We start from the raw sequence: 12,726 nt of genomic DNA, 5'->3' as shown, positions 1-12,726 counted from the left end.
AAGGCAAACCCTCTTCTCTCAAGGGCTTCCCTGGTGGCTCAGCTGGTAAAGAACCTGCCTGCAATGCAGGAGACCTGGATTCTGTCCCTGGATTGGAAAGATTCCCTGGAGAAGGGAAACACTGCCCACTCCAGTATTCTGGTCTGGAGAATTCCATGGACTGTATAGTCCATGGGGTTGCAAAGAGTCGGATATGACTGAGTTACTTTCAATTCACTTCACTTCACTCTTCTCTCAATGAACTCATAGTGTTGGGGGCACAAAAGTAGACTTGAGAAGGAAATGAATGACAAAAGACAGCCTGTGATTAATACCAAATAAGAGAAGAGAAAATTAATGAGTTTTTTACTTCCTTCCAGGTATTCCCTTTAATTCTATGAATTAAAGGGAGGCAACTCTAAAATATATTTATAATTCTTTGGAAAGCATTAAATAAGGTTAAAGTTATTTGCAATCTAATTTGTTTAGAGTTATCCTGAGTTTCTTGGTTTATTAATATTAACTGTAAACCCATCCTCAAAGTGTTTAAAAGCTAAATGAAAAGTTAGAATCTAAAATAAGATAGCAGAACCACAAAATACAATAAAAATCAACCTAAAATCAAGCCTGCAGATATTTTTGGCTGTTTTGTGCCATGTGCTAATTAGTAAGACAGTTACAATGAGACCCTGGGCAGCTCTCCCAGGAGCTCCTTTCTGGCTCCTAGAAAAAGGGTCCCAATGAGAAAGAGTCATAGACAGGTACATGCTTGATTTGAGCATGGTGTTCAGAGTTTAGAATTCAGACTTGGACCTGGCTCCATGGTACACAGAGAAAGCTTAAGCATAAACTCTCAACTTTGGTCATCTCAGACATCAAGGGCTAAGTTGAAGCTAATTGCCTGCTAAAGATCATTGATACCTCCCCAGTAACTTGACACAGACTTTCATGAGCAGTTGGGCCAGGAAAATGGATAATATATCAGCAAAGGAAACTAGGAAGGGCAGCTCCTGCCTCCTCAGAGAAGCATTGAATTCTCAAGGCTAGTGAAAGGAAACATGATATTATCAATGAAAGGCACCCTGGTGTTGTGACCCAAGCTGTCATCAGATGATACATTTTTCAGGAATGTAATTAATGGCAAGACCCAGAGTCTCCAACTCCTAGAAGTCAATTGCCTTTTTATGCTCTCTTTAGCAGAAGTCACTTGAAGCCAGAAATCAGTTCATTTGGGTTCTTTTCCTTGCCAAATTCCTCCCATATTTCAGCTCTCCATCCCCAAATCAACAAAAATCCTAAAAGCCAAACTCAGAGCTGAGATACTGGGTCAGTGGGTCATTTCTTGGCTCTGGAAATGCAGTCTTTCCTTCATTTGCAGCAGAGGTCAATCTCCAGATCTCCATGACCAGGTCTGCAGATTCTAAATATCGTCCACCAAGATGTCATCTGGCAGCCATTCCTGGGGCTCTCCCAGACCCCTAGAAGACCTGGCACTGTCAGCATGGCGTTTTTCATATTGTTAAGGTAGCCCATGGGGAGTCTCCTGTTGATACGCATTTCCTAGAAAACTACAAGTATATTCACTTAAGATAATTTGCTTTTAGTTATGCATTTGGTTTACTAGAATAGAGATTTGATTTTACATCTTTGCTCTTTGTATGTAATCAGAGAGTCATAAATAAAGAGTGTCACTTGGGATACTCCTCCAGATGGTTGTTAATTTGAGTGGTCACCAAGTAGTTGCTTTAACTGTAATCACTCATACTCTCTCAAGGGCTCATTAGTTAGCTGTTCTGAAGATAAACAACCATGAGATTCTGGCTTACATTTAAGTTCTATTTGGTAAGTCACAAAAAGCAAATTCAAATTACCTTAATGGTTTATTTTTATATATTGGTTTAAGTGAATGCACAGTCTTGTGATGGTCTATTTGAATAATTTTTCTTGAATGAGAACATAAGAAATTGTTTTGTTTTAAAATCTTCAATGAGGTATAATTCACACATTACTTTGTGTGATATAGGGCTTGGCCTATACCAGTGTCTGTCTGGATTTTATTATAGTCTTAGTTGATATATTTAGTGGTGGTTCTAATTCAAGTCATAATATTTTATTACAGTTTACAAATAAATTGTCCTGTATAACTTGGTAATACACACAGGAGTTTCAGTCTCTTTGTAACATACAGTCAAGTACTAGTAAACTATGGTCATTGAATTATGACCTTCTACAAAATTCATTGATTAATCAATTAATATTTATTACTTTGTGCTAGCACATACCAGACTATGCCTAGTCCATCTTTGCATTCCCCAGGGCACAGTTTATTGCACATAGGTACCAGTCCACAAATACTTCAGTTAATAGATGAATGACTGTTATCTTAGCACAAATTCTGTATCTCTGTCTATAATTGGACTAAAACCTCACCTCCTGGCTTGAACCTACAGCCGTAGCCATAGTCAACAGCTTAAACCCTTTTTAAAGATCCTGGTGCTTAGGCAATAAGATTTTTCCATGCACATGTATATTTTGTTGCCAAGGCAACAGAGTACAGTTGGCAGGATAGTTTCAGAGAATGTTTGCAATATCAGAGATACCTGTGGTTCACAGCCTCTTTGATGAATCAATGTATGCATAATTGTATTCAAGGATGTGTGCCTGATTTCTAGTCTTTGTGTATAGAGATGATTGGAAATGTTTGTGACCATCCAGTATCATACATGGAGAAGGCAATGGCGCCCTACTCCAGTACTCTTGCCTGGAAAATCCCATGGACGGAGGAGCCTGGTAGGCTGCAGTCCCTGGGAATGCGAAGAGTCGGACACGACTGAAAGGCTTCATTTTCACTTTTCCCTTTCATGCATTGGAGAAGGAAATGGCAACCCACTCCAGTGTTCTTGCTGGAGAATCCCAGGGAAGAGGGAGCCTGGTGGGCTGCCGTCTCTGGGGTCACACAGAGTCAGACATGACTGAAGTGACTTAGCAGCAGCAGCAGTATCATACATGTGACTGGAAAAAACTTGTGTGATCTCAGGACCTAGGAATGTTGCCTCCCTATAGCAAAAATCTTGATTCAGTTCAGTTCAGTTCAGTTCAGTCGCTCAGTTGTGTCCGACTCTTTGCGACCCCATGAATCGCAGCACGCCAGACCTCCCTGTCCATCACCAACTTCCAGAGTTCACTCAGACTCACGTCCATCGAGTCAGTGATGCCATCCAGCCATCTCATCCTCGGTCGTCCCCTTCTCCTCCTGCCCCCAATCCCTCCCAGCATCAGAGTCTTTTCCAGTGAGTCAACTCTTCACATGAGGTGGCCAAAGTACTGGAATTTCAGCTTTATCATCATTCCTTCCAAAGAAATCCCAGGGCTGAGCTCCTTCAGAATGGACTGGTTAGATTGCCTTGCAGTCCAAGGGACTCTCAAGAGTCTTCTCCAACACCACAGTTCAAAAGCATCAATTCTTTGGCACTCAGCTTTCTTCACAGTCCAACTTTCACATGCATACATGACCACTGGAAAAACCATAGCCTTGATTAGACGAACCTTTGTTGGCAAAGTAATGTCTCTGCTTTTGAATATACTGTCTAGGTTGGTCATAACTTTTCTTCCAAGGAGTAAGCGTCTTTTAATTTCATGCCTGCAGTCACCATCTGCAGTGATTTTGGACCCCAAAAATAAAGTCTGACACTGTTTCCACTGTTTCCCCATCTATTTCCCATGAAGTGAAGGGACCAGACGCCATGATCTTCATTTTCTGAAAGTTGAGCTTTAAGCCAACTTTTTCACCTTCCTCTTTCACTTTCATCAAGAGGCTTTTGAGTTCCTCTTCACTTTCTGCCATAAGGGTGCTGTCATCTGCATATCTGAGGTTATTGATATTTCTCCCAGCAATCTTGATTCCAGCTTGTGCTTCATCCAGCCCAGAATTTCTCAAGATGTACTCTGCATATAAGTTAAATAAGTAGGGTGACAATATACAGCCTTGACATACTCCTTTTCCTATTTGGAACCAGTCTGTTGTTCCATGTCCATTTCTAACTGTTGCTTCCTGACCTGCATACAGATTTCTCAAGAGGCAGGTCAGGTGGTCTGGTATTCCTATCTCTTGAAGAATTTTCCACAGTTTATTGTGATCCACACAGTCAAAGGCTTTGGCATAGTCAATAAAGCAGAAATAGATGTTTTCATGGAACTCTCTTGCTTTTTCTATGATCCAGCAGATGCTGGCAATTTAATCACTGGTTCTTCTTCCTTTTCTAAAACCAGCTTGAATATCTGGAAGTTCACGGTTCATGTATTGCTGAAGGCCAGCTTGGAGAATTTTGAGCATTACTTTACTAGTGTGTGAGATGAGTGCAATTGTGAGGTAGTTTGAGCATTCTTTGGCATTTCCTTTCTTTGGGATTGGAATGAAAACTGACCTTTTCCAGTCCTGTGGCCACTGCTGAGTTTTCAAAGTTTGCTGGCATATTGAGTGCAGCTCGTTCACAGCATCATCTTTCAGGATTTGAAATAGTTCAACTGGAATTCCATCACCTCCACTAGCTTTGTTTGTAGTGATGCTTCCTAAGACCAACTTGACTTCACATTCCTGGAAATCTTGCTATAGGTGAGTGTGAGTGATGACACCATCATGATTATATGGTCGTGAAAATTTTTTTGGTACAGTTCTTCTGTGTATTCTTGCCACTTGTTCTTAATATCTTCTGCTTCTGTTAAGTCTATACCATTTCTGCCCTTTATTGTGCCCATCTTTGCATGAAATGTTCGCTTGGTATCTCTAATTTCCTTGAAGAGATCTCTAGTCTTTCCCATTCTGTTGTTTTCCTCTATTTCTTTGCATTGACCATGAGGAAGGCTTTCTTATGTCTCCTTGCTATTCTTTGAAACTCTGCATTCAAATGGGTATATCTTTCTTTTTCTCCTTTGCTTTTTGCTTCTCTTCTTTTCACAGCTATTTGTAAGGCCTTTTCACGGCATTTCAGGCGGCCATTTTGCTTTTTGCATTTCTTTTTCTTGAGGATGGTCCTGATTCCTGTCTCCTGTACAATGTCACAAACCGCTGTTCATAGTTCCTCAGGCACTCTATCAGATCTTGTCCCTTAAATCTATTTCTCACCCCCACTGTATAGTTATAAGGGATTTTATTTAGCCTATACCTGATTGGTCTTGTTGTTTTCCCCGGTTTCTTCAATTTAAGTCTGAATTTCGCAATAAGGAATTAATGATCTGCCCTGCAAATAAATTCATCAGTGCCATCTTTCTAGATTCCTTATATATGTGGTAATATGTGATATTTATATTTCTCTTTCTGACTTACTTCACTGTATAATAGGCTCCATGTTCATCCACCTCATTAGAACTGACTGAAATGCTTTCCTTTTTATGGCTGAGTAATATTCCATTGTATATATGTATCTTAGCTTCTCTATCCATTCATCTGTTGATGGACATCTATGTTGCTTCAATGTTCTAGCTATTGTAAATAGTGCTGCAATGAACATTGGGGTACTTGTGTCTTTTTCAATTTGGTTTCCTCAGGGTATATGCCCAGTAGTGGGATTGCTGGACCATATGCCGGCTTTGTGGCTGTATCAGTTTACATTCCCATCAGCAATGCAAGAGAATTACCTTTTCTCCACATCATCTCCAGCAGTTATTGTTTGTAGACTTTTTGATAATGGCAATTCTGAGTAGTGTGAAGTGGTATCTCATTGTAGTTTTCATTTTTATTTGTCTAATAATGAGCAATGTTGAGCATCTTTTCATGTGCTTGTTAGCTATCTGAATGTCTTCTTTGGAGAAATGTCTGCTTAGGTTTTTCCCCCACCTTTTTATTGGGTTGTTTGTTTTTCTGGTATTGACTTATATGAACTGCTTGTGTATTTTGTAGATTGATTCTTTGCCAGTTGTTTCCTTTGCTATTATTTTCTCCCATTCTGAGGGTTGTCTTTTGACCTTGTTTGTAGTTTCCTTTGCTGTGCAAAAGCTTTTAAGTTTAATTAGGTCCCACTAGTTTATTTTCTATTTCATTTCCATTATTCTAGGAGGTGGGTCATAGAGGATTTTGTTTTGATTTCTGTCATCCAGTGTTCTGCCTATGTTTTTCTCTAAGAGTTTTTTAGTTTCTGATCTTACATTTAGATCTTTAATCCATTTTGAGTTTATCTTTCTGTATGGTTTTAGAAAGTGTTCTAATTTCATTCTTTTACATATATATGTCCAGTTTTCCCAGAACCACTTTTTGAAAAGGCTATCTTTGCCCCACTGTATATTCTTGCCTCCTTTGTTGAAAATAAGCTACCCATAGATGTGTAGGTTTATCTCTGGCTTTCTATCTTGTTCCATTGGTCTATACTTCTGTTTTGGTTCCAATACCATACTGTCTTGATGACTGTAGTTTTGTAGTATAGTCTGAAGTCAGGAAGGTTGATTCCTCCAATTCCATTCTTCTTTCTCAAGACTGCTTTGGATATTCAGGATCTTTTGTGTTCCTGTATGCATTGTGAAATTTTTTGTTCTAGTTCTGTGAAAATTGCCATTGGTAACTTGGTAAGAATTGCATTGAATCCATATATTATATTTGGTAATATAGTCATTTTCACAGTATTGGTTCTTCCTACCCAGGAACATGAAATATCTCTCCATCTGTTTATGTTGTCTTTGATTTCTTTCACCAGTGTCTTATAATTTTCTGCATACCGTTCTTTTGTCTCCTTAGGTAGGTTTACTCCTAGATATTTTATTCTTTCTGTTGCAATGGTGAATGGAGTTGATTCCTTAGTTTCTCTTTCTGATTTTTCACTGTTAGTATACAGGGATGCAAGTGATTTCTGTGTATTGACTCTGTATCCTGCAACTTTCTGATTGGGTCTTTTTAATATTTTAAAATGTTCATTGTTTGCCGGGGTCCAGCCCCCACAGGATCCAGGGGAACCCTCAGGAGAAATGGCATCGGAGAATGAATGAATGAATGAGAGAGAAAAGAATAGAAGCTGATATTCCTTGGTTTACACAGAAAGCCAGTAAAGCCCCAAGACAAGGGACTTGCTCTGTTCATGTAGGCTGCAGGCACCCTCCCGGTCTCCCAAGGGAGTGAAGATGCAGAGCAGCTTCCCGTTCAGGTCTTGGAAGCCCAGGCAGATAAGTGAATGCAGAGAGCCTCTATGCTCCAAGGAATCAGCCTGAAAAAGAGAATAAGAGAGAGAAAGAAAAAAAGAAAACAAAAAAAAAAGAAAGAAAGAAAGACACGGGGGAACCAGGCTTTCATGGAAACTGGTCCTGGTCTGTCACTTTATTTTTCAGGGAACCTTTTATACCTTGACTTGTACATAGAGGGAAATGAAAGATGCAAAGTCATACAGAGTCATCCCAAACATTACATCTGTTTTGTCTTTATCGAAACCAGGATTTTTTTCTGCATACCTTTCCCATAAACAATGTTGCGTACATTATCTTCTGGCCTTGGAGGTCTGTGAACATTTTATGACCCTCTTTTGATAAAGGCTGCTCAACCAGAAAACTTATTTTCCCTTGTAATGTTTTCTCTCTACATTTTAAATCTATGTCAGCCTCAGAAAGCATTAAACAGAGTTATTTTTTTTTCACAGAGCAAAGGTACAGTGAGTTATAAGAAAGAACCAATTAGCTCAAAGGTCTGATGTGGTTAGTTTCAAGAAAAACACTTGTTTTTCTTACATTCCAACTATGGTAACTAATGCACTCCCAGGTGCACAGTGGGTAAGAGGTATGGGAACTTAGCAGCAAGCATTGGCTCAACAGTGAAATCCTACACCAGCTCTACTCTAATAGTTTTTAACTCTTTGAAAGGCTCTATATTTTTAGGCTTCTTGTGCCTCTTACAGTTGGGAGGCTGTGAATAATCATATGCATAGCTACAAGAGTCTGGATAAATCTGCAAAGCAAGCTAGAATGCCAACAGAGGGGGTTTGAGTTGAAATATTCCTATCATGTCCAGGAGACTTATTAGCTAGAGCCCTAAGTTTGATTTTCTCCAGAGAAAAGTGGTCGGGGATAGCCCCCTGTTAATGTCAGAAGAGTTGGTGAAAGGAACAAAATAGTAAGACAGACAGATTCTGGTTTTGGGGTAGATGCTCGAGCAGGTCCAGGGAGCCCCTCGAATCCTGATCCACCTTTGCCTATCAGGTCTTCTCCGCATGACCTTTTTCATGGGTGGGATCTCCTGTGGTGGCTCCCGGCAATTGTTGAGATCAGTTCTTTTCCTTTATTAAGTTTATTATTAATCATGTTTTAAGTTCTCTTGTGGTAAATTGTTTATTTCTGATTCATTATTTTTCAGAGGTTTTCTTTTGCTTTTTCAACTGACAGTAGTTCTTCTTTTTATTTAGCTTTCTCTGTCTCTATTACTTTAGGTGAAACAGTTGTCCACTGCAGTCTTGAAATGGCTGTTTTTATGTGAGAGCATCCCTCTGCACACTGTGTGTGACTTGTACCTGGCTTTGATGGGTGAGCTGGATTTGAGGTGGATGTCAGTTATATCTTTCTTCAGAATGTGCTGGAAGCTATCCCCTTGATAGGCAGTGATGCTAGAGATGGAGGACCTAGAGTTGGCACCAGATCTGAGGCAGGACTTCCTCTCTGCCCACTGGCCATCACTACCCTCTTAGGGGTGAGGTCTGCTTTTAAATTGCCAGGGAAGAAGCTAGCTCTATCCCCTTTAAGTGGACTTTTTTCCCCCTCTTCCCTGCACCAAGACCTCTGCTTCAGTGCCATGAGGTGCTGAAACAAGTGTGGTCTGTACATTGACAGAGATCTAATGCACTGCAGCTCCCGTCAGATACTGACTCAGATGTAAGCCCCCTTTGTTTTTCATAGCCAATCATTTCTCCCTGCCTGTGCCGCCACCCCCTACACATTTGTGGAACAACTCTGCTGGGCTAGCAGAGAGCTATGTGGACTCGTGGGGTGTGTCAGAGGTTAGCTGTGGTAGAGCATCCCCATCAGAATCCAGGAAACTTCTGATGCTGCTTGAGTAATTGCAAGCAATGACCTCTGCTGCCACTCTTGGGCTCTGCCCTGGGACCAGGTTGCCTGTATGTCCCAAGAATTTTAAATTTCATTTGAATTTTTAAGATTACATTAACATTTATATTTAGTACATGTTGAAATAATATTTTGGTTATTTTAGTTTAAAATGTTATTAAAATTAATGTCACTTTTTTCTTTATACTTCTTAAAACTGTGGCTGCCAGAATATTTAGACTTATGTTTGTAGTTTGCATATTTCTGTTGGACAGTGCTGGGCTTGTCTAGAAGACTAGGATGTGGGCTATGCATTTGCCCTTGCTAAAGGGTAACCTGTGTGCAAGGGAATGATTTGCTGGAACAGATGCTCTACCCCTCTGCTCAATCCTGAGGCTTCTGCCCACACTTATATGGACACTGCTAAGATTATGTCCCTCTTTGAAAATGTGAGGCAGGGATTATCCCTTTTACTTATGTAAACATGTGACCTTATTCCAGGTGTAAAAAGAATGTATTACCTATATAAAACTGAGGAGTTTCATTTAATTTTCAAGGGTCTGGAAATATGGGCTGGGAATGGGACAGAAAAAATAAAATAGGATCAAGAGAGGAGTGGCTTGCTGGGGGATTGGAAGGCTGGAAATGGAGAGGGAAGGAGTTCACTGTAAGATGCACGCATTTTGATATTATTCTAGTAATTGAGTGGTGGGTGAATGAGTGCCAAATTTGCTATGCTTAATAACTTGGTTATGTGTTGCATGTATGTATCAAAATTTCTGTGACTGTAGTGAAAGGGTTGGGGTAATAGGATTATCATCATGTTTATTTGTGTCTGAGTCTCTATATCAATTCCCACTTAGTAAACACCTATCATGTGCCTTAAACATAGAGGATGTTTGATGTACTTTGGTTGTGTTGCGGTAAAGTATGGTTCTTATAATTTGTCAGGGCATAGATATTTCTTATTTCTTAAAAAAAAAAACTGTTAAGAACTTGTCTCTAGATTCTAGTAGATAAAACAAGATTGAAGGTTATTTATGGCTGTCCTTCATAGGGTCTAATGACTCTTCCACTTGGTGAAAGGTCCTGAGACCAACTTGCATAATGATAAGGAAATCCTAAATTTTGGAATAGGGCAAAAAAGTGATGGTAATAATGCTGAGAACATAGGAAAAATATAATCCTCTTAAATGTAAAAATTATCTCATTTCATAGGAAGAGCTATAGTTTCTTCCTTAAGACAGCAAGAATAAAGTATGGAACATACTAAATATAAAATTTAAATGCTTTTTTTTCACACAAAATGAGTATCTTTATTTTATTTTTTATTTATTTTGGGGCTCCCCTCATAGCTCAGCTGGTAAAGAATCTGCCTGCACTGCGGGAGACCTGGATTTGATCCCTGGGTTGGGAAGATCCCCTGGAGAAGGGAAAGGCTACTCACTCCAGTATTCTGGCCTGGAGAATTCCATGGACTATACAGTCCATGGGGTTGCATCACAAAAAGTGATGGTAATAATGCTGAGAATATAGGGAAAAATATAATCTTCTTAAATTTAAAAATTATCTCATTTCATAGGAAAGTTATGATTTTTTCTTTAAGACAGCAGGAATAAAGCAGGGAACATACTACATATAAAATTTAAAATGCTATTTCTTTTTCATACAAAATAAGTATTGTTGTTTTGTTTATTTATTCATTTCTGGCTGTTCTGAGTCTTCCTTCTGTGCGGGCTTATCTCCAGTTGGGGCAAGCTGGGGCTGCTCTCTAGTTGCAGTGCACAGGCTTCTCATTGCAGTGGCTTCTCTTGTTGCGAGCATGGGCTCTAAGGCACATCGGCTTCAGTGGTTGCGGCACATGGGCTCAGTAGTTGTGGTTCCCAGGCTCCAGAGCACAGGCTCAATAGTTGTGGATGCTGCTGCTGCTGCTAAGTCGGTTCAGTCGTGTCCGACCCTGTGCGACCCCAGAGATGGCAGTCCATCAGGCTCCCTGTCCCTGGGATTCTCCAAGCAAGAATACTGGAGTGGATTGCCATTTCCTCCTCCAATGCATCAAAGCGAAAAGTGAAAGTGAAGTCGCTCAGTCGTGTCTGACTCATAGCGACCCCGTGGACTGCACGCACAAGGGCTTATTTGCTGCAAGTCATGTGGGATCTTCCTGGATCAGATATCAAAACCATGTCTCTTGCATGTCAGGCAGATTCTTTACCACTGAGCCACCAGGGAAGTTCAAGTATTTTGATTTTAAATGTAACAAGAAAATCACTCAAGCCTAAGATTTAGGCTTATATTTATTCTTAGAGCTTATGAACAACTGCAATGCAACCAGGTTCTTCCATTCGTCATAGAATGTCAGTTCTGCTCTGGGTTCATTTCTGTCTCTTTTCTCCCTTTATTAAACTCTTGAGGACATCATTAGGAAAAAGAAACCTATATTTTCATATAGTTTCATAAACCATAGTGGGATATAAGCTTTCAGTAAATGTTAGTCAAATTCAAGTTGAATAAACCTTCTCATTCTGCTTACAGAGACTTCACTGGTGGAATAGGATCCAGACTGAGACCAGGTAATTTAGCTTTGTCAGCAGTAACATCACACATGACACCCTGAAATTCAGTGCAATTTGTGTTATAGTCTCATGTCTTTCCCCCTTTTATTTCTTCAGCTTTGCTGCCTCTTGACCTGCTTCTGAAAGTGCCACCCCTCCTGCTCAGTGCCCACGTTAAGGAGGTAGAGGCTGAGTTAGTGACGGGGTGGCAGTCCCACAGTCTTCCCACTGTGATTCTCCACAGTCTCAAAGACCATGGTAGTACTTATATTAGATAACATTGGTCTCAAGCACACAATGGGTGAACACAGAATTGTGGTTGGGCCTGAATACCCAAATGATGCTTGGGAGGTAACCCTAGTACAAACAACAGGAGAATCTTGTTTCATCTGTCCATCATTATTATATAGTTTGGCAAATTAACAGTGTCAAGGTGCTTTCTGTGTTCACTTATTTGATGAAATATATGAGCTATTTTTCTAAAGTTTGTATTTTTGCTTTGGTAGGAATGTTAGCCAGTTGAATTTTGAAGCTAACAGTGCATACCTACTACCAAAAAATAGTAACTATGCTTTACATATGTATTTCTAAAAGCTGTGCACCTATATGATATAAGACTAAAGCATATCTTTTCTTCTATATCTTTTACTCTGATGCAGATAATTTTTTTTTACTTATTTGTATTTGATTAAAACAATGTTCTATCAAATTGTTTCTCTAATAAGGTAGAAATTCTTAAAGTATAACAGTTTATAGTAATTGTTTGAGAAAAAAAGAGTGTGTTCATTAACATTTCTAATTTCTATTAAAGTGAACATTTGTTCAACAGTAACAGTGAAGTTTTTAACTAAACCTGGATAATTCAGAAAAAAACTTAATGATTGTGCTTTTAACATATGTATATGACTCCAGTATAAAGTTCTGTTTTACTATGATTAATTTGGAATTATTGTTTAAAGTTATTTTCACTTTAACTTCCTTAATTCATGTTCTTTTGTAGAGTTAATACATATGAACTTTTAGGAGATGAGAATTGATTTACTGTAATATTAGTCCATGTCTCCACATTTATTAAATTTGCTTTGGAAGAATTATTGACAGTTTGGGGGCATTTACATGATCAGCATAGATGCAGAAAAGAGATAACTTTGTTGTTAAGATGTCCAAAACATTGTTAAGATGTTATGTT

At 39.3% G+C, this 12,726-nt stretch overlaps 1 protein-coding gene across 2 annotated transcripts in view; it reads left to right on the top strand.

Moving 5' to 3' along the window:
• The window catches only part of NEK10 (NIMA related kinase 10), a 278,135-nt gene that overhangs the window by 190,848 nt on the left and 74,561 nt on the right, over window positions 1–12,726 (top strand). The window contains exons 29-30 of one of the 2 annotated variants that reach the window (XM_069561142.1): window positions 11,518–11,555; window positions 11,655–11,795. In XM_069561142.1, the coding sequence (XP_069417243.1) occupies window positions 11,518–11,555; window positions 11,655–11,795 (179 nt within the window). The remainder of the gene's footprint in view (window positions 1–11,517; window positions 11,556–11,654; window positions 11,796–12,726) is intronic. The other variant, XM_069561143.1, reaches the window with a different exon arrangement.

The sequence above is a fragment of the Ovis canadensis genome, chromosome 19, assembly GCF_042477335.2.
Source record: "Ovis canadensis isolate MfBH-ARS-UI-01 breed Bighorn chromosome 19, ARS-UI_OviCan_v2, whole genome shotgun sequence".
Lineage (NCBI taxonomy): Eukaryota > Metazoa > Chordata > Mammalia > Artiodactyla > Bovidae > Ovis > Ovis canadensis.
The sequence above is the reverse complement of the archived record's forward strand: the minus strand, read 5'-3'. Positions and strand labels throughout refer to the sequence as shown.